The 27,973-nt window shown below is 44.1% G+C and overlaps 1 protein-coding gene across 1 annotated transcript in view; it reads right to left on the reverse strand.

Annotated features, from left to right (window-relative positions):
• Window positions 1-942: 942 nt before the first annotated feature.
• SLC6A8 (solute carrier family 6 member 8) overlaps window positions 943-27,973 on the reverse strand; it is a 34,983-nt gene continuing 7,952 nt past the window's right edge. The window contains exons 2-13 of the mRNA XM_026711373.2: window positions 27,316-27,447; window positions 26,344-26,596; window positions 26,065-26,197; window positions 21,788-21,922; window positions 20,800-20,903; window positions 18,404-18,528; window positions 17,463-17,575; window positions 17,184-17,321; window positions 10,998-11,100; window positions 7,424-7,524; window positions 5,372-5,542; window positions 943-3,909 (exon numbers count right to left, since the gene is read on the reverse strand). Coding sequence (XP_026567158.1) covers window positions 3,772-3,909; window positions 5,372-5,542; window positions 7,424-7,524; window positions 10,998-11,100; window positions 17,184-17,321; window positions 17,463-17,575; window positions 18,404-18,528; window positions 20,800-20,903; window positions 21,788-21,922; window positions 26,065-26,197; window positions 26,344-26,596; window positions 27,316-27,447 — 1,646 coding nt within the window. The 3' untranslated portion in view covers window positions 943-3,771. The remainder of the gene's footprint in view (window positions 3,910-5,371; window positions 5,543-7,423; window positions 7,525-10,997; window positions 11,101-17,183; window positions 17,322-17,462; window positions 17,576-18,403; window positions 18,529-20,799; window positions 20,904-21,787; window positions 21,923-26,064; window positions 26,198-26,343; window positions 26,597-27,315; window positions 27,448-27,973) is intronic.

Below are 27,973 nucleotides of genomic sequence, written 5' to 3' on the forward strand. Positions count from 1 at the left end.
AATGGAGTTAGAAAGGGCCAAGATTTGTGAACTATGGAACTTGGCAATCTCTGCCATCAAGCTGACACATCTGCAATGGGAATAGAGTCTACGAGGCAGAAATATCTAAGGTGTGAACAGCTGGCCTCGGACACTGATTATTATTATTTCTGTCGAGACAATATGGCCTCCTCACCTTGTGGACATTTCGTGGGTTTTCCGATCATTTCTTTCTTCCAGAGCCCTTTCATTAATTCATATTTTCCTTAGCACAATGAGCCCGGTTGTTGTCATCAATATATTTTAAAAATGTTTTTGGCGTATTTAAGGGTGAAGGCAAATCTCGAAAAAGACGACGGCAAAGAAGACAGTAGCTCTTGTGTGCAAAAGGACGAAAGAGGGTCTTTGAATCTGAGGGGCAACAGGCAGGAAGGATAGTCCTGCAAAGATTAACTTCAGGGAGGGATGTGAAGCTGTGGCTGAACACAATACACTTTCTAAAGGGGATTTTAGTTACTGAGTCCTACATTAACAGGAAATGGAAGATAAACGTACTGAAAGATGGCCTTTCAGTCTTAATACTGAGTCACAAATTTATTTTTGCTTACAAGGTAATGCGGTTCTCAAAACGACACCTATATGGAGATCTTGGTAATAGCACACTGTAGTTGAATCGAATAAATCAAAAGAGTCAGGGATCTGTTGGAGGCAGCTGGAAGAAATGTGGGCAAGAACTCCAATGAAAATGCCCATTTTCCCAAAGGGATAAACTGAGGAAGAATTCAGATGGAACAGACCTGTCCATTATTAGCTGCGTAGACCCCCAAAATGAGCATTAAAAACCCCTACAATGCTTTTTTTTTTTAAAAAAAAGAAAACAATGGGAAACAAACACAGGTAGCTTGCTTGCAGGTTGTCATATTTAACAACTGCATGTGGATGCATTAAACTGTGAACAGAGCATTATGAAAAATAGGCTTGTTTATTAGATGTGATGCTGTATCAGCATCTTGCATAGTGTTTCCGACTTGCAAACAAACATAATTAATTTAAGAAGTTCTGCTGAATTTGATCTGGTATCCATGCAACCCAAGCATTTTGTTTATAATGGCACCCAGCTCTGAAGCTTTCAAGGGACTCACAAATCAAGCATGAGAGTCTTCCCCCAAAGGTTTCCACAGCAGCTGATAGTCAAATGTACACAATAACTGGCTATGGAGGCTCTATTTAGTTTTTCAGGCAAGCGTTTTGTCATGCCTGGCTTGGTGATTGAAAGTTGTTCTGTGAAGCAGCAGTTAAACACATCAGAAGCCTTCAAACTGATCATAAAAACAGTAATTAGGTACGGACAATACAAACTACATGCAGCAGATGAAATGAATCACACAATTCTTAGTTAATGCAGATCAGTTCATCCCTCCCTGCCAGATCTTGTTCTTTTTTCCCAAATTGCTGCTTATTTGTTACATGATCATCCTATATACTAATCCTAAAATTTAAAAAACATCCAATTCCCTATTTCATGAGGTTGGATTGTTATTTTAAACAAACATAGACAAAATATTTATAACTTTTGTCACAAAATAAAATTCTATAATTTCTTTCTTATCACCCTTTTTTTGTACAATCTGCAGAAATATAAGAAAATTAAATATTTCTATTTCTTGTATAAGTGCTTCTTTTTAAAAATAGACAAGTATGAAGCTCTCTACAACAGTTAAGGATCGGTTTCTCTTGGATACTTATGCGAATAAATGTATATTTACACAACACATTTTTTTCTTTCTTAGAAAATGTGCAAATAAAAAAACTAGTGAAGATTTACTGGGAGTTGCATAAAGCATTACAGCAGCCTTCCTGGATTTGGTGCTTTCAACAAAGAGGTTATTCCCAGCCAGCACAATTGTTGGATTGTACTGGCTTAGAAACCTGGGTGATGTCCATCACAACTGTCAAAGGGCACCAGGTTGGCCAAGGATGGCATAAAGCAATATTTTCAAACTTGGCAACTTTAAGAGCTGTGGACTTCAACTCCCCAAATTCCATAGTCAGCACAGGTCAACACCTCCTAAAATGACCAAATTTGAAATACAATTGCATAGAAGGCCACCAATGATTTGATGCCAAATAAAGGTGGGAGAATCCAAATGTTTCAAATGTTTTTAGACTTCAAATTCCATCCGTTTCACAATATTCGGCCAAGGATGATGGGAACTGAGGTCTAATAACACCTGCATATCCATGGCTGTTCTGCTCTTGACATGGAAGCAGACTTTGGCAAGATTTATTCAGGCAGCCGGGGTGAGGTGGGGGGTTGGATTCTAATTCTGGCTATAAATCCTACAGAACCCCCTGGGTTCTTTTCCAAATATGTCTACGGAGAATTATTATGCACCTTCTCTCCCCAATGCACCCAACCCAGAAGGTAATTCCTGCAAATTGCAGGTGCCAAGCAGAAAGCACTGCCGCACCATTTTCACAAAGTAGGTTTTAATGCTTTTGGAAGCCACGGGTTGAGGAGGCAGCACAATGGCAACACAGGAGGCACTTTAAACATTGGAACCAAATAGTGTTGTCTATCTCGGTGGGGAGGGGGAGAGGATCTGTAAAATGCAAGACATTTCAGGAAAGGGCTATGTTTTCTCCAGGAGCAGGGCCTGGGGTTAAAGTACACGATCCCCTCTCCTGTGTTCTCATTTTGGGCAAATTTGTAATACTATGAAACTCATTAATACTGTGAAAGTCATTATGTGGTCTTAATACGAAGGGTTCCTGTGATTCAAGCTATTTGGTTGGTTTGACACCTGGTATGACAAGGGGTGGGAGGAGTGGGGAGAGAAAGGCTCTTAGTCACACTGCCCATTATTGAGAAAGACAGGCCAAGAGGGCTGCCATTTTGGCGTGAGGGGAGCGTCGACCTCCTAGATCTGGGAGGGCACAAAAACTGAGAGACGCTGCTTTAGTGTAAGAGGGACAGAGCTGAGAATAGAGTCCGCAGTGCTAATTGCAATTGTTCTTTATGTCTCCCTGATGACCGTAGTAGTAGGCACCTAGGGACCTGGGTTCTCAGCACATCCCTTTTGAAGCCTTCCTGCTTCTGCTAAATGCCAGACTCTGCTTCCTTGACAAAACCAGAGATGGGGGCCAAATATACAGCCCTCTCTCACCTGATCAACCCTCCTCCCCACACCTAAGCAAGGAATAAAAGTGCAGTGCTCTGGATCCCAAAGCAGTCATCCACTGAATGGGAAGGAATCTGTGTTCCACGCATTTGGCTAAAGATTTCGCGGGTACTTACATGTATGGTATTCAGCTTTGTTCGGGTATTTTCCCACGTCATTATAGTTGTAGTCATTATAGCTACAACTTTAAAAGCACAACTATAATGACGTGGGAAAATACCCGAACAAAGCTGAATACCATATATATATATATATATATATGGTATATAATGTATATAGAAATTTAAAATATTTCATCTTTTAAAAAATAACTTCTTTGTTTTAAAAAAATGTAAATCTAAGGCTCTCCTCCCCGGCCCCCTTTCCCTCCCCCCACCCCTATGGCCTTTAGTACTCCATCCTTCTGATCAAAGATCGGAGGAAACCAGTTAATCCACCGCTCAGCCGTTCTGGTGCTTGAGAGGAAAAGGTGGGAGATGGATCAAGAATCCCTAAGACCTCTTCCCCACAGGTAGGCAGCGCTCCCCCCAACTTCACAGATGGAATCCTTTCCCCGCCTCCACCCTCGGCAGACCAGGGCAGGGCCTCTCCTGCAGTGGGGGAGCGTTGGTCACATGATGCTCTCCAAGATGACAACTTTGCCCCCCCCCTCCAGGACAGGGGAGAGGTTGGTCAGAGCATCTGTTTCGGGCACCTTGTACTCTAGATGGTGCAAACCCCAGACTGGCTGGGTGAGATGGCGCCAGCGCTGTGAAGAAGCAAAGGAAGAGAGGTGGGGATCAGACCAAATTTCAGAGATACCATTTTTTGCCTCCGCCTCTTTCACTTCCTCCCGGCATCCCATATACGAGACCTTGTGATTCATTCATATCAACTCCTCATCTTCTTTCTCTCTAACATACTCAAGGATTAATATTTTCGGTTGTATTGCTGATATCTTTTTTTATGTTTCATGCCTTCCCCCGTACAGTAGCCCATTATTATTTTTTTAAAATACACTACTGATGAATTTCTGGGCAAGGCAATCCTACTCATCTTCTCAGAACCTGTGATGGCCACAAATCCCTGCCAAGATTACATGGGCGGGAGGGAAAGGACGGCACCCAGCCTGTTGTAGGGGGTCAAAGAATATTCTCTCATTTCTACCCATAGAGAGAAGTGAGAGGAAAAGCATTCTTGTCCACTAAGAGATTTTTCCACTCTTGTCAAGAATGGGATGGACTTTTCCTCCAGTTCCCTTCCTCCCTTTTCCTCAGTCCTGGGACAGGTAATTTTGTGGGGGAAAGGGAAAGGATAGCCAATATTTCAGCAGGGCAGAAATGTCCCTCACCTGACCCCACAATAGTTCTGTCCATAAAACAAATACAGGTGGTCCTTGACTTACAACCATTCATCAGTGACCAAAGTTAAAACAACACTGGAAGAAAGTGACTTAGGATAGGTTTTCACTTATGACCGTTGCAGCATCCCCGTGGTCACATGATCAAAATTCACGCGCTTGGCAACTGTCGTATATTTATGAGAGCTGACTGTCCTTAGGTTCACGTGATCACCATTTGCAACCTTCCCAGTCAGCTTCCAACAAGTCAAGTCAATGGGGGAAGCCACAGTTGCTTAATGACCTCATAATGACTTCAGTGATCCATTTTTTGTGTGGTAAAAAGGATCACCAAATGAGGCACAACTCAACAACTGCCTCGCTTAGCAGCATAAATTTTGGGGCTCAGTTGTGGTTGTGAGGACTAGCTGTAAAAGATGGCCTGGAAAGCTCTCACGCTTGGGAACAGAGCACCAGCAGCCCAACCAACAGCTGCAACAGCCCAAAAGTGTCTGGGCATGAGGATCTACAGCCAAAGGAGAGAAGAGGTGGCCTGCTACCTCTAAGCTTCCTTGTGGTCAGCTTGGGCAGATGCTAGTGTAGGCACTGCCATGCATGCCACATTCTCAGCTCTGGCAGGTGGGAAGGCCAAGGTTTTGGGTCCTAGGTGCGGTTTCAGCACATGCCTACAATCTTGAGGGTCCTAATGCTCCCACCCATATGTTTGGTGCAGGTGACAGCCAGAGGGTGCCAGGAGCAAACTCTGCCTCCTGCTATTGTTTCCTAGAAGCTCTTTGAGCGGAAAGGGTCACCCACAGCCCTGCATAGAGGTTCAGCCCCAGGACCTGCATCCCACCCTTCGGTTCTTGTAACGTGGGGGAGAGAGCCTCACCTCAGCCAGCGTCCCCTTGGCACGAATGAATTTGTAGAGAGCAAAAAGAGGGACACACAGCATGGAAGATAGTGCAAAGCCCCAGCCAATGGCTTCTCCCCACCAGGGGTAAACGTAGCTGTTGTTGTAGATCAATGGCTTGTAGTAGGCAACGTTGAACAAAAAGATACCCTGGAAATGAGTTACCAATGGATTAAAATATGACAGTTCTTCCTCTTCCCAGTTTGTAGCCCTACAGCAGATATGACAAAATTACTTATACTTGCTTAACCTTTTTTTTTCTTCCTTTGAAGGGAAAGAGCCTCTCTCTTTGGTCCTTTTTTGGACATCTTAAGCCTTCTCAGAGAAACAATATCTCCTCAGCTGCCTTCCCCCAACCTTGTGCCCTCTAAGTGAGCTGAACTCCAATCCCCAGAGCTCCTAACAATCCTGTCAATACTCACACTGTTTGACTTCTTTATTTTGTAGGCAGTGCTGCCTGCCATCATCACAGTTAACTTTACCTCAGCAGCTGCTTCTGAGAGCAGCAGCATCTTTTGGAAGTGAGGGAGGAACAGGATGCTGGCAGATGCTCTCTGGAGAGGCTAGTAGTTTATGCGTGCTGGCATTTTGAATGAGAGTATATCTGGGATAGGCAGGCCCACTTTGATATTATGGGGAAAGCAATGGGCCTTATGCCTCATTTGCAGGGCAGCTTTGCAGGCTGAGTAGGCACTGGGTTGGGATACCAAAGCAGTAATTCCTTCTGAATGGTTCTAAAAAAGCAAATGTTCACATCAGTGGGAAGTGGAAACGTTTGTCAAACTGGCCTAGGGGCACCATATACCTTTGAGCTGGCACAGCTGGTTTGATTACTATTTTATTTTAGAAAATCAAAGGAAGGGAAAGAGCCCCAACAGCTTTTTAGGGGCATGAAGGTGGTCATTAAAGAAAGGCCACATAAAGGAATTTAGAGTGGTCTTGGGAAAGATATCAGAGAGTCATTAAGGGGAAAGGAAGGAAGGAATAATTAAAGGGGGGGTGATGTGAGGGTTTGGAGAAGAAATTATACAACCCTGGAACAGATGATTGGGCCCAACCCTGAGGGCCTTCAGAAAGGCAGTAAAGCAGTATAAAAAATGGCTCTTTCCCTAATATCTGGGGTCGGGCTAGTAGACTCCCATTTGTTGAAAAGTGGTATATTTTACACTTCATTTCTTTGTTTATTTATCTATGGAATTTATACAGGTGGCCATCTCACCAAAAGTAACCTTGGGCAGCACACAACCATAGTCCTGATCACCATTTAATGGTCTTAGTTTATTTCAGGAGCATGTGCTATTTTCCTTCTGTATTTCTCATGATTTTAAATGCTGCTCAGTGTCTTGACCTGGGTGGCCATTTGCATGTCTTAAATAAATAACTGGAAGCATGAGGGAAAAGATTATAAGTAACTTTGCCTTGATTTTGTTTAATATATGACAGGACACAGAGAAACGTGGGACAGACTTGTGAGATTCTGTTATTCTATCTCACTACAATAACAATAATAAATCCCTGCTGTGCCAATTCTCAACCTGATCTACACAGTTATCTCCCCCCCTCCCCCAAAGTCCAGTTGACCCAGAGACCAAGCAGAGTTTCCCCTACTGAATTTCTGCCTATTACATACCTGGATGGAATTAGGAACATGAACAGCTTTCCTTTTTTTTAAAATGGGCTTGTGAATAAAATTAGCTTTGAGACCCAATTTGGTCCAGTGATTAAGGCACCAGGCTAGAAACCAGGAGACTGTGAGTTCTCACCCCACCTTAGGCATAAAAGCTGGCTGGGTGATTTGGGGCCAGTCACTCTCTCAGCTCTCTCCGCCCAGATGTGAAGCTTGGGCAGCAAATTGGTTGGTCAATTCCAGTTACAACCAATGGATCAACACTTAATTTGACCCCCCAAAATGGGCCCTGCACTGGTGGGAAAACTCTAGAAACTGAACAACAATATACCAAAATCTAGCTTTCCCCCACCACTAAGAATGCTCAAGAGCTCCACCCCCCCACCCCCCCACACCCCAATTACCAGGCAGATGAGAGGGGTCACGACCTTCCAGCACCATTTCATCCAAGGAAAGGGCCGGTACCCAATCATGCAGGCAATGTCATCCATGAAACGGTCAGCCCCTGGAAGGATAGGAAGCAGTGAAAGAGTGAGAGGCTTCTGAGAATGTAAGAAGAGCTTTGCTGACTAGAAAGGGATATCAGAAAGGCTGGGCCTGCTTCAAACATTAGTGCCTTGGATCCCAGAACTTCCAGGGTGTTTATATAAAGCCTCCATGCTTGCCCTACATGCAAAGCCACTCTTAGGAATAATTTCAGCAATGTGGCATGGTATAACAAGGGTGTCAAACTCAAGGCCCATGGGTTGCTTAGATCTGGTCCATGAGGCCCCCTTGGAAACAGTGAAGGACTGGCCCATGGGGCCTCTGCCAGTGAAAACGGAGCTCGGGAAGGCCGCCTGTTTTGTCTGGCAGAGGGCTGCAGGAGGCTGTCGCAGCTGAAAACAGAGCTCGGGAGCCTGTTTTCACTGGCAGAGTGCTCAGGCACCACAGGCGCCCCCAACATGAGTGACGTAGAGCTGGCCATGCCTCCCCTGCCCCCCGAGATCAAACACAACCCTGATGCGGCCTTCAATGAAATCAGGTTTGACACCGCTGAGGTATAATATCCATCCAGCTTTCTTATTCCTGACAGTGGCCAACTGGGTCTAAACCAGGTACTAGAACCCCTGTGAGACAAGACCGAATGGGCCCTTAGCGTCTCCACTTGAAGCTTTCTGCATACCTTTGCCTCACCTCAGCAGCCCAGCCAGTCTGCTCCTCCTCTCCTAGTGATGCAGATTAAATGGGAGCCTTTCAAGGACACAGCTATGTCTCAGCAGCCCAGAGAAGGAGGGAAAAACAGAGGTGCCCTTGACTGAGGATGGCCAGTAAACAGAATGTCTAAAGTCCAACCTTTCACTACATTAATTACATACACAAGATTGTACCTCTTTTCTTTTTTTTACTCCTGACAAATTAAACTGAAATAGCACTTTCTGTTGGTTTGAGCACCACAGTCAGTGAGGGAACATGGCTAGGTTGTTGTTGTTTTTTTAATGCTGCTGTATTCTCAATTATTAGGGTAGAATAATGGTCTAATGGGTGGATCTCTGTCCCTTCCAAGTTCCAATATCTGCTATGAGTGGAATCTAAACTGTATTACTATTGTCAGCTCCAAACTGGAAAGTGATAATTAAAAAGGAGGTGTATGTGTCATGCTGGGTAGGGTTGGCCTTCCCACTGGAGCAAGTACTGACAGGGTGAAGGAAAAAAACCAACCACCCTCTAATTACTCTTTGGCCATGTGAGGGAGAGGGAGTGCGACAGGGACCTCAGATGCTAATATGCTTGATTACTATTTGGAGGGGAGATCTGAGAGCTGCTGCTTAGACTGAGAAGTTGAAAAGTCTCAGAAAGAGTCCCAAATGTTGCAAGAAAATTCCAAGGGTGTATTCCCAAAAGTCATGCTCAACTTAAGGGGGTCTTTTGCTTAAAGCTAAAGGGTCCGAGCAACTGATCACATGGCAAATTTGTTCCTAGACTTTCCTATCTAAGACTGAAAATGTGCGTGCATGAATGGTGGTAAATACAATTCTGTTTTTCTTAAGGGTAGAATCATTTGGCAGACTACTTTTCCACATAAGTTTCTCTCCAATAAAGGAGAATATTTCTAGCTGTGGGTTGAAATGAGGGGGTCCTTGGTGCTCTCTGGGCTTCTCAAGAAAGTAACCAAACTCAGAAAGCACCAAGAACTTTTTCTCTATATGTGAAGATGGAGAAATTTCCCACTTCTTCCATGCATCACGAGGAGTTTAAAATGGCAAATCCAGGACGGTTTTGTCACAGCCCTGACAAAATAATCCATGCTTAGTAACCTTGTCCCTGAGGTCTGCTGATGAGAGGCACTGCCCAGTTACACTGTTTGTAGTTCCAGATTGCTAGGAGGTTTAAAGAGCTTTGGAGCCTCTTCAGCAGACAGAATAGAAAAACTGAAGCACTTGTAATGAAAATGGGCGTTTGGGTTGACACAGTTATTTGATATGCACACCAGAAGCCAAATAAGCCAGAGCAGCTTTCAAGGCCATGAGAGGAAGTAACCTCAGGATAGATAGGACTTGGATTAAAGCGTTTCCAAATTGGCTCCAGTGCTCATAAACCAGATAGGCCCCATCCCATAACCCGGTGCTCATAACCATCAAGGACAAGAGAAATTGTAATCAACTTTTAAAAAGACATTATAGAGTAGTAACTCTCTGTGTGTGCCTGTACACACACACACACACACACACACACACACCTGATGCTGCTGGTTGATCTGCAGAGAAGGTGTGCTTTTGCCTGCAGCCAGTCAAGGCAGCACACGCAGGGCCAAGCCAGAAACGTTTCAGTCTGTATGAAGAAGAGCTCTGATTTGCCCTTTGCCCTTTGCACATAAATCAAGGCAGGTACAAGGGAAGCTTTTATCATTTATCTCTTTATTACTTACATTCCACTCATGCCTACATTAAGGAAAGTGTAAGACTGCTAACAAAGCAGATTTAGGCTGTTAGCAAGGGGAGTGGCCTGGAGACTCGCTAGGGTCAGGCAAGGATCCTTTTCATCTCTTCCCTACTACTTGGGTGATGTAAAGACTGATTGGGAAGTAAGATGATACCAGCAGCAACCCAATTAGTCTTGAAAGTAAAACACCATACTGAACTGGAGAGGAGAAAGGCATTTTTGGTCCCTGGAATGCCAATTTTCAGCGCAAGGAATCAGGCCTCTGTCTTTGACCATTTTCTTTTAACTTGTAAAGGACAATGAAATATGTGTGATTTAGATCTCCAAATGTTCCTTTTGCCTGTCAGCCAGGTCCTAAACTCACTTTAATCCACTCTTTTCATGGGGTGGATAGGGAGGAGAGCTCAGCCCATACAACCCCTTTTCTTTTAACTGTGATCTCATCCTACTTTAAATATGAAAGAGGCAAGCCAGTGTGATGTGGGAAAGCCATAAGGTGCAATTCCAGAGCAAGACGGTAGCACGTGTGACCCTCTTTCATGCTACTGATTAATCACTAAGCAACTTCTGAGCTGCTTGCATTAACAAGAGAGCCATCTTCTCTGAATGGCACCCACTAGAAGCACTAGATGTGTTGTGTTTCTTGGCTACCAGCCCAATATATCTAGATTAGAATAGAATCTTAAAAACTTTTGGGAAGGCATAACCTTGAGCCTCCCAAGCACTTTTCCTGCTAAAAGCTAAACATGGGACTGCCTCTTTTACACTGTTGCCTGTCTGCAAGCATAGGTGCATATGCATGTCAATTACTAAACGTTATACAGTAAATGATTCACCCTTGGAAGCAGGTTAAATGTCACATTTACTCCATTTGTGCTTTTGAGAATTAGAAATGATTTTTTTCTCTTATCCAGAGTGCTTGCTCTACTGATTTGTGCCAAGCAGCTGACATGCTGGTTGATCTGTATCTAGTGTCAACATTTGGGGCAAAACACCTCTTTGTTTTGCCAGCATTGTTTCGGGCGATTCTTTAATTATCATGCAACTCTCTCTTACCATAAACCCAGGCGATGACCACGCACTCCCAGAAGGCCTGCCACAGTAGTGTTGTGCCACTCGCTGAATAGTAATCGAAGAGCTGGAAGACATACATGCCCCCCTAGGAGAGGGGCTGGCTGTGAGACAGCAGGATGAAACAGAGCACTTTCAAAATGGCCTCCCTTGCCTGGCTCCAGGTTTCTCTTCTTTCCTACTCAGGGCACCTCCGCAAAATTTGTTCTAGCTCAGGTTGGCCATATCACAAAACAGCTGCTAAGCAAGCACCTCCCCCCCACCCCACGAGAGACAGTAGGAGCAACATTCCTTCCTTAAACCTGCTCTATTGAACCCACTTCTGCTGCTTGAAAAAGAAAGAGAAGGAAGGGAAGATGGGAGGTTCCTTGCCACGAAGGGTAGAGTTGAGAAAACCACTTTCCACTCTTCACTGGAATGAAAGAACAGGAATATGTGGCAACTCCTAACCATGTTCCTTTGCCTTGTTGAGCAGGTTATGGAAGGCAGTGGCTAAAAAGTTTGGGAGCTTTACTTCCTGAGTAGGCAGCAGCACCTGGCTGACTTTCTCTGGGTGGGAGGCTATGCAGAGTGAGGCTCACTGAACTTCTAGATGGGAGACCATTACAGAATCCCATGGTTGTAAGAATAAAATACAAAAGAACAGAAACCCCTTTGATAACCGAGTTTAAACGTGCTTGGGATAAACACACGTCCATTATCTGACAAAAATTAAAAAGAAAAATAATAATAAAATAGTGTATAAATTAAAAAGGAAACAAAAATACTCAAAGGGCAGATTCAATGGACTACCTTTTCTGCCTTTTCTATAGTGTGGTCATGTCTACCGAGGCACCAAGAGTCAAGAGCAAAGACGAGTTGACTTTCACTCTGCTACCTTCCCAGGAGGCAGCAGGAAGATTGGAAGAAAAAGAACTAGCCGTCCTGAAGGTTGGGACAGCAGGGAAGGGAAAGTTGAGCAAAGCTACTGAGCTTACTGAGCGATGAGTAACCCCAAAATGTCTGACGGTTCCTGAGAATGCCAGGAGTAGAGAGAAAAGGAGGTCTAACTGGAAGGCAAAAAATGGGCACAGCGGAGAGATTCTGTGGAGAAAGTTAGGCTACATCAGGAGTATTTCAAGTCTTCTAATCCAAATCCTTCTTACTCCCTGGACACAGGTTCAAAACAGCAGAAAGAGGCTTGTCCCAACACAGGTGGAGCTTAAAAAAAGAACGGCAAAAAAGAAAAGAAAAGAAGGAGAAATCCCCACCACCACAAATATTCACACCCTTCTTTGCCAACGGGCATCTGAAGGTCTTAAGGAATGGCCCTTCCCAGTCTCTGCAATGTGAGTGCTCTCCCCAAAGCAGAAGAGAGACGGGAGTTTCTGTGTACGGGTAGTGCTATGTAAACCTGAGTAACTGGGAATTAGCCCTAGGAGGAATGATCACCTGGAAGTTCTAGTAAATTAAATAGACTCATCCAAATGGGATAAAGTAGGCACTTGATTGTTCTTATTAAAAACAGCCCTTTCTGTTTGAGATTCCACATGGCAGAAACGCTGTAAGAGATGGGCTGGAGATAACATTTCACAGCATGTTCTGGGTCAGCTCCCTGAAGGGAGGGCAGGTATTCTCCCTGAAGGGAAGCGCAGGAGCTTGCTTTCAAATTGTCTCTCTGGGACCCCCTCTCTGCTCGCTCAACCAATCAGGGATTGGTTCAGGCACTTTCTAGGCCATGGCAAAGCTTCAGGGATTCCCTTACACCTGTCAGCTGCTGCAAAGCAGGCGGCTGCATCTGGGAATCCCAACCGAGTCGTCATTGCTCAAGTACTGGCAGGAAGCGTTTCAGTCGGGGCAGAGATCTCCCTGCCCTAGAAACACAACAGTTGTGGCATTTGCCCTGATGAATGAACTTTTCAAAACACACTTCAGTCCCAGTCATGTGCTCTGATTACAGTTAAAGTCCTCTGATAAATGAATTTCTGTTTCACCCAGTAAAGGCACTTATCTAAACAGAAGAGGCCCTGCTACAATCAACTTCTTTCATACAAGAGACCCAATTGCATCTGCCTCAAATTGTAAGTTCCCGATCAGTCTTAAATCACTGCTTCTTGCTGGTTGGTTTAATGAATACCAGTTCTGCCATTAAAAGCTCATGTAGCACATTCTTTGCATACTAACACCCCCACCCCCAATCAAATCATAAGGAAACAAGAGGGGAAGGACAATTATGCCTTAGACCGATCAATGCTATGTAGAACCTGCTCCTACATCTACAGAAGGGTTTATCTCAGCTTGGCACTGAAAAGAGACAGTAGGCGTAGCAGTCATAGCTCTGTGGATGCTTTAGCAGAGGACACCAGTTTAATGTAAACTCAGGACATAAAGGGGGCACATTATAAGGTAGTATTTAGTAAAAAGGTGAGGAGTTGCTAAATGGCATAAAAACTCCAAAATCTTGGATGGGAATCTACAAAAGAGAAATCGTAGCATTTTATGTAGAACAGCAGTGGGAAATCTAAGGCCTCCAAATATTGCTGCCAGCAGCCTGCTCAGCTAATGAAGTTGAAACCCGACGCCTGATCTAGGATGCTTCAATAAGTATCGTGCCAAATAGAACCAGAAATACGGATCTATACTACTGTATATAAGCGGGAGCTCCCTGAACACAAAAAGAGAATGTGTCAAAAAGAAGAGTTTAATCTAAAGCCAGAGAAAAGTATATAACTACCCTAATTGCAACTTGAAGCAATAGCGGCCATCCTCATTGAGTGATCACAATTGTTTAGGAACTGGTAATTGGGCTGTTGAACAAAGCAGTCACTCAGTGAAACTGCACCTGTGCTTATGATCTTCCTTCAGTTTTCCTTTGCTTTAAGAGCTGTGAAGGTCATATATAAGAGGATTGATTGTAAAATTATTTTTCCCATCACTGTCATAACTACAAATAGTTGCTAAACAAGACAGTCATTAAATGAGGACGACCTGTAAGTAACTAACAAATCTTTTCAAATAGGTTTCCATTAGCAAATACACCTCTTACAAATGCTTTGTTTTCATCTATCTTTATTGTTTGGCTTGTGCATTGTGGGCATACCGTATATAAATAGTTTCACATTATGTAACTATAATCAGGTGTACTTGCCGATTTCATGCAGTGTAAACAACAGTGAATAATTGACAACTACCCTTGTCACCAGGATTAAAGAAAAGGATTTTAGGATCGTTTTGTAGAAAATCTTTCTCTCTTTTTCCCAAAAATTAACAATTAGCAGATAAAATGTGTGTGAATGCCTGCTGTTTGGGAAACCCATACATTTATACACTTTAAAGGTTTGCAAGAAATGGCCAGCAAAAAATACTCTGGAAAGGTTGGTTGGACAAACCATGCTAAATCTAAGCTGTTATATCAGCAGGATCTGAAGGAGATTTGCAGCTGATTTGCTATGTGTGAAAATATGAATGTCTAGATTGGAATTGATTAATGAAAGGTACAAAAGCTTAATAGACACTGCTCAAAAAAATAAAGGGAACACTTAACACAATGTAACTCCAAGTCAATCACACTTCTGTGAAATCAAACTGTCCACTTAGGTAGCAACACTGATTGACAATCAATTTCACATGCTGTTGCGCAAATGGAATAGACAACAAGTGGAAAGCATAGGCAGTTAGCAAGACATCCCCAATAAAGGAGTGGTTCTGCAGGTGGTGACCACAGACCACTTCTCAGTTCCTATGCTTTCTGGCTGATGGTTTGGTCACTTTTGAATGCTGGCAGTGCTTTCACTCTAGTGGTAGCATGAGACAGAGTCTACAGCCCACACAAGTGGCTCAGGTAGTGCAGCTCGTCCAGGATGGCACATCAATGTGAGCTGGGGCAAGAAGGTTTGCTATGTCTGTCAGTGTAGTGTCCAGAGCATGGAGGCGCTACCAGGAGAAAGGCCAGTACATCAGGAGACGTGGAGGAGGCCGTAAGACGGCAACAACCCAGCATCAGGACCGCTACCTCCGCCTTTGTGCAAGGAAGGACAGGAGGAGCACTGCCAGAGCCCTGCAAAATGACCTCCAGCTGGCCACAAATGTGCATGTGACTGCTCAAATGGTCAGAAACACACTTCATGAGGATGGTATGAGGGCCCGACGTCCACAGGTGGGGGTTGTGCTTACAGCCCAACACCGTGCAGGACGTTTGGCATTTGCCAGAGAACACCAAGATTGGCAAATTCGCCACTGGCGCCCTGTGCTCTTCACAGATGAAAGCAGGTTCACACTGAGCACATGTGACAGACGTGACAGAGTCTGGAGACGTCGTGGAGAACATTCTGCTGCCTGCAACATCCTCCAGCATGATGGGTTTGGCAGTGGGTCAGTAATGGTGTGGGGTGGCATTTCTTTAGGGAGCCGCACAGCCCTCCATGTGCTCGCCAGAGGTAGCCTGACTGCCATTAGGTACCGAGATGAGATCCTCAGACCTCTTGTGAGACCATATGCTAGTGTGGTTGGCCCTGGGTTCCTCCTAATGCAAGACAATGCTAGACCTCATGTGGCTGGAGTGTGTCAGAAACACACTGGACTAAAGCATCCCCCAACTCCTGGACAGTCTGTAGTGCAACGTGGCATTGGTGGATGGAACAAGATATGATGTCCCAGCAGTTCCTGCAAGACGAAGGCATTGATGCTATGGACTGGCCCTCCCATTCCCCAGACCTGAATCCAATTGAGCATATCTGGGACATCATATCTTGCTCCATCCACCAATGCCACGTTGCACTACAGACTGTCCAGAAGTTAGGGGATGCTTTAGTCCAGGTGTGGGAAGAGATCCCTCAGGAGACCATCCGCCACCTCATCAGGAGCATGCCCAGGCGTTGTAGAGAGGTCATACAGGCATGTGGAGCCACACACACTACTGAGCCTCATTTTGACTTGTTTTAAGGACATTACATCAAAGTTGGATCAGCCTGTAGTGTTTTTTTCCACTTTAATTTTGAGTGTAACTCCAAATCCAGACCTCCATGGGTTGCTAACTTTGATTTCCATTGATAATTTTTGTGTGATTTTGCTGTCAGCACATTCAACTATGTAATGAACAAAGTATTTAATAAGAATATTTCATTCATTCAGATCTAGGATATCTTATTTTTGTGTTCCCTTTATTTTTTTGAGCAGTGTATGTTACCTGTATGTAGTGGAATATGAACCATGCTAATTCGTCCTTTTGTTTTAAGCCTATGTTTAAGAACATATTTTCTCTGCCCACAATTAAAGGATTGACGTTATTTCTCAGTTGGCTTTTTATCGCAGTTCTAGAAGTAAGGATGGAGGAGAGAGTTATCTGCTCATTTTTTAAGCCATCTGAACAATGCTGGGACAGTGCTTTTGGTGTGCCATGAAGGACAGTATTGTGACCCACCAGGCAAATCCCTCTTTCCAAACCCACAAGCATGACTTTCCCGATCATTACAATATTTGTGTAGGAATTGTCAACAGGGGGTTAACCTGTCTCAGAAGGAGATCTGAATTTACTGCCTTGGTTGGTCACCTCCAGAATGTCCCAAACCTCCCTCTATTTGTTGTGGTTAGCCGGCAGCAGGTGCAGATGGCTGAGAGAGTGAGGACTCTGATGAGGGGGCCAGGACCATCAGGGAGTGGACTGCTGCCTTCAGAGATTGTAGGGACTGGCAACAGTGAGGAGGTTCCTGAGGAGCCTGTGCCAAGTGCATGTGCACGAAGGATTACTCAGAGGAAAGAACAATTACAGCAGCACAGGCGACTCGGAAGTAAGGCTGCAAGGTAATGGCCCCTCCCTCAAGAGGATAAAAACCAGGTTTGAAAAAGTGTTCTTTGCAGAAGGCAAAGAAGCTCTGAAGCTCACCTGGTAGATATCTTAGTTTGTGTTTGGAGAATCTTGTAAATTCGTTCTTATCTCTGGGTTTTTGGCAGCCTTGACAAACAACTTGGCAAGGCTCTTTCTTGTCAGAGCTAATTAGTGGAAAGCAGCCTTCAGAACAGAATTAGTTATTAAACCTTAAAAGGTGGGGGCTGCTGCCTTTGTCTGTGTTTGCTCTTTGGGAACCTGGTTGGGTTAGAACACTATTGGCTTGTTCAGACCTGTGCAGCTCTGCTTGTCCCCCGCATTCCCTCCCCTCTTTCCATTCCTCTAAGGGTGCTTCAGTGTGGTCATACCTCAGTCACCATGGACAGCTCAATGAAGAAGCAGATGACACAGAAGATGGCCACGGTGATCTCTCTCTGGAATCGGAAGGCATGACTGGATGGGAAGAAGTCCAGGATCCCGGTTATAAAGCCTTCAACGCCTACAAACTGGTGTGGAAGGGAAAGAGAAGCGAAGTATGGAGAAGCGAAGATGCTGAAGGCAGGATAATGGATCTCCTGCTATTCTTAGTGTGGTGTTGGCTACTCCTTCGCTTCCTGCTTCCTGCCCCCTCCCCCCTAAAGTCTCACCTGGCTGTCTAGGCCCAGAAGCAGCAGCATGAAGAAAAAGAGGGCAGCCCAGAGGGGAGCAACTGGCATCAGAGTGACAGCTCTTGGATATGCAATAAAAGCCAGCCCAGGTCCTGCAGAGGAGAAAAAGTGGAACTAAATGAGGTTAACTTAACACAGAGACACTCTTGCTTTAGGCTAGAAGGAACAGTTTCCTCTACATTTCCAGTTCAGTTAAAAACTAATTAATCAAATAGTCGCTTATTCCTGGCTAGCTTTTCCCCTATCCCAAAAGGCATGGTGCTGTCTCAAATACAACGTCCCAAAATGCTTAGCAACATGTCTTTCCTTTATTTTGTAGACTTGTGCTTTCAAAAGCAGTAGATTTTTACTTTACTTTTGCATCGGGATAGATAGGGCACTGAGAGAGTCTCAAGATTTCATTTAGAATCTCAAGAGCTGTTTTGGATGGATTGGAATACAATTTTGCTTTGAAATGAAAGCTAAAACTTTTTTTCAATCTGGCAAACTGACACCACTAATAGGAAAACCTCACAATGTACGCACATAAAAACCCTAAGTATATACCCTGTTCAGTGTTACAAATCTGATTCTAAATTGCGTGCATATTGTGATGTGTCATGCCTTTGCGGTAGTCCGGAAATACTAGATGCACAAGGGTAGTTCCCATTATGCTGATCTTTCCCCTTGATCATCTTCTTGATAGGATGAGAAAGAACGATAAAAATGGGGTATATCAAACAATTCTGGTATAGCAGCTGCAGGAGAAGGTGTAGTTGCACGGATAGGTGTAATTTTAAGAGTCAAGACAACTAAACTACGTTCTGGACTGGACTGCAAGTGTGTTTATTTCCTCCTAAAATTGTACTTCTCCCAGAACTGGAGAACAGCCAAGCATCTCATCCACCTGCTTTACCATCCCTGAATTCATGAGCACTCACCAGATTCTGCCACTTTAGAGATATCAACTCCCTGTTCAGCAGCCATGAAGCCTAGGATGGAGAAGACTACAAAACCAGAGAAGAAGCTGGTCCCACTATTAATCAGTGCCAAAATGATGGCATCTCTGCAAGGGAGAAAAAACAAAGGACGACAACTGTGAAAGAATGACCCAACCAAAAGGGGGTTTGTTGTGGTTATCCCTCAGCATAAACCATACCAAGCACAGCTTCCTATTTGACGTTCAGGTAACAGAGGCAAGTGCGTAGCTCAGTCTTACAGAATCTTGGACACTGAAATCAGACAGAAACATGTCTTATCCTGCATGGGATTGGGTTCTAATGAAACAGCAGCAAGATATGGTGGCCTGTTTATTATACACATCCACCATCGTTATGAAAGAGTTTGTGGAAGGAAGCGAGAGCGTCAAAGGTGTTTTCACTATGGAGGAAAGCCGAGAAAAGTAGCAAGAGGATTAGTTGCTTTTTGCAGGATGAGTGCGCTTACAAGACAGGCTGTGCCTTGGAGCCCAGCACTATCTAGCAGCAGCTGGGGGTGGGGTGGGGGGGAAGAGAGAGGCTGGGGGACCCAAGGGCATTTCCCACTGCGTGCATGCATCTTAGAGACAGATTCGATGAGACTAGCAGGGCAGGTTGGGCAAGGTGGCCACAGAGCATTCAGAACAAGCAACAGGACAGAGTGAATTAGCCCATGAAGGGGAGAGGGGAAAGTGACTTCTAAGCAAAGCAGCTCTTGACCCCTTTTCTCAATGATATGTGGGTGGAGGGAATATCCCCCAAATTATTAGAGGCTTTCCTATTTCTCTCTGCTATTTCCTTATAGATTTGATGAACTTTGCATATGCAGTAAACAGGTGAAGCAATTCTTCAATAGAGGCATATTATAATGAGATATTGTTCTTCTTTAAATAAACTCCCATCACACTTTTCCCTTAGCAATGCAAGTTTTTAAATGCTACTCTGATTTATCCCCAGATAAATAACGTGTACAGATTTTCCAAGATATACAGCGTTTGGCAGCCTTTGAAGACTAGCTACTAAAGAAATGCCTTATCCTGTCCTGTTTGGCTTAGTCAGCAGTGTGATATAATCTGTGAGCACCCTTAAACAGTCCCGGGCAGAGTCAGATCCCTACTGAATGGCTTTCCGCTGTAGATGATTAAGAGATTTCCCTGGAACCCCAGATTACCAACTATTCTTTTCCAACATGGCTAAAAAGACACACACGTTGTGTTAATGTGTATGAAAAGTTTCCATCAGGGAAAAAAAAAATACACCAGTGTCCTGCAAATGTCAGGTGCTCTGGGACCTCAGCTTCCAATAAGTAATACATTACATGTTCTACCCGTAAGAATTTTAAAGAACAGTTTTTCCTTTCTACAGTTACAGGTCCCAACTTATTGCGTACGATCTCAGTGTCACAGGTATTGGATTTTACAGCTGGCCAGACGAGCAACAATGGCACAGTGAGAGATTGTGGTCCCCAGCTAATGAGACGGGTATGGTGCCTGTATGTTTCAGCTTTTCCTAAGATGCCTGCTTTTCAGGCTACAGTTCATGAACACAACTCATCTCCTAGGAATAAAATCTCTTAGAATGTCCTTGATGTCTGCCAGAAATGGGGATAACCATTGGACCAGTAAAGTTACTAATTATTAGAAATTAAATTCCCCAGAGTGATGAGATGACTGAAAAAGGCACACCAGAATATTTCGCCTCTGCTTTCCCCCAATTGGAGCCCCTCCCCCAGATATCTATAAACCCCGTCGGTGCAGGACAGCATGGTCTATTGTTGGCAATACATGTTGTCGTTCAATGGGTTTGCTGCCAAAGAGCTCTGTATATGTGGGGTGGGGAGAGATTCTTTATCTTTTAAGATAGATCCAACGAGGGCAGAGCGAAAAGGAAAAAACAGCAACATTGCTTTTCCCGGCCCTGCTCTGCTTTTCCTGATTATCGTTCATCTGCAGATTGGACAAACCAACCAGAAAGGATGCCAGCTTAGTCTTTGCAACCCAGCAGAACAAAACAAGAAAGAGAACCGGGCTCTCTCCTAGCCAACAACTGTCGGAGATGCATGCAGCAATCCGCTGGCATCCTTTCTACTGTTTGGCAGAGCCACACAGCTGCCACTGTGTGAACATCCAGCTTTGCGGCCATCACAGTTCATCAGGCAAATCTCCCATCCCACTGAAGCGATGCACAGAGCTTTGCCTGCTGAGTGTCTTCCTCCCGCGCAGGTATATATAAAAAAGAGAGAATCCCTGGCAGGGGGAGAAAGAGGAGATGGTGACAATTCTATACGGCATAGCCTCTTCTTCCTATGCTCTGCCTGCTTGCCATGCCCCCTTATGGTGATGTAGGAAATGGGGTCTCACTTATAACAATTGTTGTTGAATCGGTTATAGCTGCCCAGGGCAGTGAGTGCCCCCAGTCCTATGGCATAGGAGAAAAAGATTTGGGTCCCAGCATCAATCCACACCTGAGAAGGAAGAAGAAGAAAAAAAAGAGAGAGAGAGAGATTGAAATATGGGCTAGAACTCAAGAGTCTTTCCTCTGTCCCTTTTGCATACAACTGCCAACTTTTCAACTGCTCCTTGCACCCTGGGCTGCCATTAACAAGGGGTGTGTGTGTCGTTGGTTTCTATTTGGTGAAGAGCTTTAGCTATTGCTGCTAGCATGTCCTTTAACACAGGGGTCCCCAACCGCCGGGCCCCGGACCGGTACCGGTCCGTGGATCATTTTCTACCGGGCCGCCGGTTTGCTGGGCGCCGCCATCTTGTTTCGACGAGAAAGTGCTTCTGGGTGAGCTTTTCCGGTTGGAAAGTGGCGTTTGGGTCCTGAAGGAATCCTCGCGCCTTAGTTTCATCGAAGGGGGGGGGGCTTCGAACGAAGAGCCGTCCCGATGGCGGAGGAGATTAAGAAAGCACAAAAAAGCACAAAAAAGGTACAAAGGAGGAGTTGAAGGTGGCGGGGAGAAGCGGGGGACGGCTGGCTGGCCAGTCGCTCGGCTCGCCTTGCCTTGTCATGTGTGCTGATGCCGGTACTGGGCTGCGGATCATTTTGTGATGCCGGTACCGGGCCATGGCACTAAAAAGGTTGGGGGCCACTGCTTTAACAGATAAAAACCCAGTTCACTGAAGCTGAACTCTTTGCAGAACTGCCTTGAGATTTTGCAGCTGAAATCTTGACAATTTATATTTTGTCCCTATTCACTTGGTTGCTTGTTTTCTACTTCACGGTTGTAGTGTTTCTTCTTTGTGCATTTGTGTGTTGTTAATTCCTAATGACACCGTAGTACAAAAGCTGGCTAACCAGTTGGCAGGTCTATATTAACCCTTTCCCTTCAGTATGCCTCTCACTTACCTGAGGGGAAGCCAATTTGGACCAGTCGGGTTTGAGATAGTAGATTATCCCATCCTGAGCTCCAGGCAGCATCACCCCTCGAATAAACAGTATAATGAGCACCACGTAAGGGAATGTAGCAGTGAAGTAGACAATCTATGTTGCAGGGAGGGGAGGAAAAGAGAGCAGGAATTAAGCTTTTATGGAAAATGGTTTATTTTGTTGCTTTCTATTCAGTTTAGAAGGCCAAAGTGGGAGGCAATCTGTCAACTCACAAATGCCCCAAAAAGGGTAAAATCAACTTTTTAATAGTGTTTATTTCTTTAATATTTTTTTCCCTTACAAACCACACTACTCTCAAAAGAGTTTGCATACAATGTTAAACTGAATTAAATAACAGCAATTACAAATTGAATTATCGACTTAAAACATTAAATTTAAAACCAATAGCAGCCAAAATTGTTTTGCAGCCCAGCCCAGCAATTAAGCACACACAGGCGGCAGCACAAGCATTTTCAACTTTCTTAAAAACAAGCAGTGAGGAAGCCTCATCAATTCCCCTTGTGGATTTTTAGTAGTAGCCACTTTGGTTGAAAACTGGCCATGTGCCTGCACCTTTGCTGTGTGCGTGCTTGCCATGTCACTATTAAACAAAACTCCTTCTTGCCTATGCCAGGAAATGCTTCATGTCCCTGCCTGCTGTAACTGTAAAAGATACAAGGCCAGGAAAAAGAATTCAAGAGCATCAGTATTTTTAAGAACCAAATGACAAATAGCACATTCTCTGCAAAGAGAGATCTTCCTTTCACTTTGGACAGTCGCTTTTTCCCCCACTTTGCAGGCATAGGAGAGGGTTAATGGGTCAGGAGAATGGCTTTCTAGTTTACTGTGGGAAGCCTTGGGGCTTCTCTAAAGCTTATTGCAGAATTCCCCTTGAAGAGACAGACATCTGACCTGCTCCTTGGACAATTGCTGTAGTTTTTCCCACACTGGAGTGTACCCCAGGGAGCATTTGTGTTCTAAGGTGTGCGCTTCTCTTTTTTTAGCTAAGCAAACTTCCGGGCTGATCCCTTCAGGGAACCGTGTCCTGCGCTTATAATATCTGCCCCCCCCACACCTTCTTTTGAATACAGGTTTCTGTAAAATATGTTCTAAGATGTAGAAAATGTTGGACTATCTTCCCGCTTTGCTACTTTAGAAAAAATTAGTGACTAATGGGAAGGGAAATTGCCTAGAACTAACACAAAGTTTGGTACCAGCTTGGTTTCTTCATCAAACGCCACTATTCTTAGGGAGCACTCAGTCCTGCACCGGTTAGCCCTACTACTGAGGCCTCTTGGAACGTCTGAATAGGAGATGGAGAAACCAAGGTCAGCTCTTCTGTTAGCAGAAGGAGATAACCCTCACACAGGGCATCTAGATGCCTTGAAAGGACATTGCAAGACTCTGATGGGAAGTTCTGACTCAGATATTCTAATGGCCTGTACTGCTTTTGGGTGGTCGTGCTCCATGATTTAAACCAGAGGCGGTCAAACTGTGGATTGCAGGTGGCATCCTAGTTCCTTTGTGAAGCCCCCACAAGAAGTGAGAACCGAACTATTGACTTTCCACGGCCAGAATGTTTGGCTGCAAAAGATGCAAAGCTATTGGCAAGGTTTAACCCATCTTGTTTAACATCTTCCCCCCTCCCATTTGAAAAAGTAAGAAAAGGGGGGCGGAGGGCAAATATTTTCACTCACCCCCTCTGCACGCCCCCCCATCACAAATCATACTGGATATAATCCAAGCAGCTCTGTGAATCTAAAATAACTGCGTTTTAAAAAGCATATGCCCTAATTGGAGAAATGCTGCTTTTACAATCTGTATATGTGGGGTGGGGAGAGATTCTTTATCTTTTAAGATAGATCCAACGAGGGCAGAGCGAAAAGGAAAAAACAGCAACATTGCTTTTCCCGGCCCTGCTCTGTAAATTTTACAATTTACAAAATATTTTGGATGGGTAAATACAGGCAGTCCCCAGTTTAAGGATAAGTTCCATTCCTCAGGTCTTTCCTTAAGTCTACCTTGTATGTAAGTTGGAATAGTATCATTGTACAATAGTATTGTGTAATAAACCATTGTGTTTATCTTGAACCATTGTGTGATTAACTTGATTTCTGCTAGAGTAGGCTCCATTCTTAATTGTGGGTCAACTTTAAACCAGGGCGTTCTTAACCTGAGGACTTGCTGTACAAATAGGTTATGCGTATATGTATATATGTTACTGCTTTCTTTAATCAACATCTGGGTCTCCAACACTTGCTGCCTTTCTCTCCCAGTTCCTGCTTATTAGGGGAGAGGAGAAGGCAAAAATCAGCAGCTGACTCATCTGCTGCAGCATCAGAAAATTTAAAGCTACAGACATGCTGATCTGAAGATCCTTAACATGCTCAGAGACAGAGGTCGTCTGAACCACTGAGTGAGATCCGGATTATAAGGCATTCTTGGTTACCAATGGGGAAAATAAAATTACAGATGTTGAGAATGTATAGAAGATAAAAGCTTCAAGGAGTGGACTTCATTTTATTCAAGGATATAAGAAGCTCCATGAATGGATAACTGATGGCTTGTCCCTGGAAAGTGCTCAGGCATGACTTCAAAAATCATCTTCCAACACATATCGTGAGAAATACTTAAGAGCTTTTGCCTGCCTCTGGAAGCTTCCTAAGAGACCTTTTGGGCTTCTGCAGCCAGAAGGGGAAGAATGCTATTCTGGACAGGCAGCCTAGCTGACTTTCAGCACTGCTTCCCCCTTCCTAAGGCCACAGGAACTGCAAGAGTGGCCAGCTGTGAGAAGCTGCACCATGTGCAAGTGCCTGTCTGCTGAGACCTGAGGCTGTTGTCCCTCAGCTCCAGTGGCTGGTGAGAATGCCAGCCTTTCTTAGGCATGGAACTTGCTGATGAGTGGGATTTTGGATGCACTGGCTATGCATTGGAAAAAGAGAAGCAGGCATTAGGTATCTGGGTGGGTGGAACATATGACTCAGAGAGAAATTTTGATATGTGCAAAGGAAGGCCCCTATTTACATTCAGAAAGAATAGTTCGTGAGCCACGCTATTCATGTCTAAGATCAGAATTCATTCCTTGGCTGCATTTGTATTTGGAGAATCACAAATGGCAGACCTGATAAAATAGAGGCCTCTGTACAGTAGGTTGCCACACCAGATGTCATTTGGTCTCCCCTGCAATCCAGGAGAATTGCTTCTAGCCAGAGAACACACCGTTGACAACCTAGCTGGACAAGGCAGCTTTATATGTCCAACCACTACACATTTTCTTCAGAGTTGGAGAACAAATTGAAGGCAGGGATCTAACTTTAATTTTTAAGAATTCAAATCACAAGGCTGATGCCTCAGTTGCAGTGGACAAATATGACTACCGCTTTAGAAGCTGAGACTTTCCACCCAATTTTGCAGAAATTCTGTTTTGCTCTTTTCACAAACAGGAACCCTGAAATGTGCCAAAATTTTCTCCCTCACAGAGGGACTCTGGATGGTGTACAAATCAAATGTCAAAAACATACCAACCATGTGGTAGAGATTTCCCTCAGGAAGTCTCAGTTGAGATGGGAGATAGGATCTCTTACAAAGGATAACACTCGGTAAATCAGGAGCCAGTGGAGTCTAAGGAATACTGTTTAGATATCTTTCTCCCCCAACCTAACTATAATTTTAACTTGAGTCCTGCTCTTTTCTCCATTTCCTGACTGACCTTTGTGAGGATCTAATGTTCTAAGCTTAGCAACCACCATTCTTCTTTGCCTTAATTGAAAACAGAGGATTGCTTAAGGCTTATTCACCTCCTGCATGTCTCAGAGTTTCCCAAAGATCAATCCAATCCTTCTAGATAGATGCAGGCACCCATCAGCCACACGTACCTCCCCTCACCTGTAGTCGCTTCCAAAATGCACTTTTCTCCATGAATTTATTTTCATATGATTATTTCGTTCAATGTTCTCTTCTCCTTCCATTCCCTGGGACTGTGTATATACCTGTTTCCATTCACCCTCCACCTGGCCCTCCTGACCCCTTCTTCAAGAGCCACATCATCGCCACAGGTAAGAGCCTTCAGAGTGGGCTGATGAACACTTAGCAGGGAGGATTCAGGAAGCAGGCGACTGCCAGTGGGTGCTCTGAAGAGAAGGAATTTACCCATCTTCTGGAGTTTCGTGTGACCTCTGTTACAATTCATTCACAATTTCTCCCCACCTTCTCCTCCCTTCCACATTGACTCAGACCATCTCCCTACAGCTTCCTACCTTTCCTGCAGATTTGACGCCTTTCCAAACGCAGAAATAGACAAGGACCCAGCAAGAGAGGAGGCACAGGGTCACTTCCCAGTTGATAGCCCCAGGGTACTCCAGGCCTTTTGAAATATTCAACACTTTGTGCCTGAAAACAGAGGGAGAAAGGGTGACCACCCGAAAGGGACAGCTCTGTGATCCAAGATCTCCATCTATGCAGGTGAGCAGGGCCCTGCTCAGAATGGAGAACTGGAAGGTCAATTTAGGACAGAAGGGTACAATGCCATAACTCACTCCCAAAATTCGATGACAGGTGACCGCTTATCAGAAAGTTCATCACAGGTAAGGTTGCTGCTGGCAGTGCCATTGGCACAGTCTCCATGTCGGAAGATTTCCACGCAATCTGGGGAGTTCCAGGGATTCCCACAGGTTGCCCATGGCAGGGTGGCTGTAAAAGACTTCACCAGATAGTAGAAGCCCCAGGCAAGTACCATGATGTAGTACGTGTTGCAGTAGAAGACAATCACCATGGAAGCAAATCCCAGTCCTGTTTGGAAAAATTCAGTTACTTGAAAAAAGAATGGGCTATTTTCCCTAAAGGGTATATGACACTATTGCACAATGAAAATGAGTGATATAAAAGGTAGTTGCATTTGCTAAATGTCCGTATTTTAAATTCTGGAAACAGAACACTATTTTCATCAAACAGTAATGTAATTTGGGTTTGCATGAATGAAGAAAGAGTGATGAAAAAAACTACTTCTGATCGTTAGTAAAAAAAAAAAAAGGAGGACTTCTTTTCCTGGCTTCTAAGATTACAGTGTGTAATCTTACACTACATACTGTCTGCTCAAGTAGGTTTTCACTGACATATTGATTGCAAATGTTTTGGGCCAATGATCTCAGCCTGATTATTTCTGTACTGTATGCCACCAAGAGAATCATGTCTATATTTAAGCAATTCTTCTCTATACATCCAAGTACTCCATACCTCTTTAATACCTCCTGACCAATCTTTGCCAACTTGCCATATTCTTCTACTCTACCCTAATTTGGACACATCTCCAAGATCGATCTATTGATATCCCCTTGGTTCTCACTGAAGATCCCACAGTGATGTTCTGACTTGGAAAGAAGAAATGTTCCGACTTGAAAGAAGATGCTATTAGAAGGTAGCTCAACCTTTCACCATGAACAAACTCATACAATGAACCCTAAGAGCAATAAAGAAAAGAAAGGGGATTAGTTGGAAAAAGAGATTCTTACCTTTGAAAAGTGGCGCTATGTTCCACACAGTGATGCTTCCAGCCTTCATGAATTGCCCCAAAGAAATTTCCAAGAAGAAGATGGGAATCCCACCAAGGAGGGCAATAAGAGTATACGGGATGAGGAACACACCTGTAGCCAGGTGAGCAATACAAAGTAAGCAACAGTGTCATTCTTCTAGCTGTTCCCAGAACTACAGATGATTTGTAGGTTTGTTATACTAAAAACATTTTTAAAAACAGCATCTAAATCTAATCCAATTAAATCTAATCTAAATTGTGCAGTAGAAAAAGATGAGTCCTGCCCTATAAACTGTGGAAAATGGCATGCCATTTTTATAATTTATTCTGCTTCAGTTTGTGGATTGAGAGGAGTGCAAGGGTGTCACTCAAAACCTTTCTCAGTGGAAATCGTATTCAGTCAATTTGGAGTTCTGCGATACCATCAGATCCTGGCACACCTTGAAATTTAATCTCAGATGTCATAATGTTTAAAATATGCAAGAATTTCAGAAGGTTCTTACAGGTCAGGGAAGAGCCAATGAAACAAAATTCAGGTTAGAGTCTGGATCCTTTTTTTTTCAATCAGTACCTGAATTTGTACTTCTGTAGTTTCTTGGAACTGTAATACTTATTGTATTTTAATTCTTCCCAGTTCT

The sequence above is a fragment of the Pseudonaja textilis genome, chromosome 2, assembly GCF_049901715.1.
Source record: "Pseudonaja textilis isolate UNSWEBS1 chromosome 2, rPseTex1.2, whole genome shotgun sequence".
NCBI classification, from domain to species: Eukaryota; Metazoa; Chordata; class Lepidosauria; order Squamata; family Elapidae; genus Pseudonaja; species Pseudonaja textilis.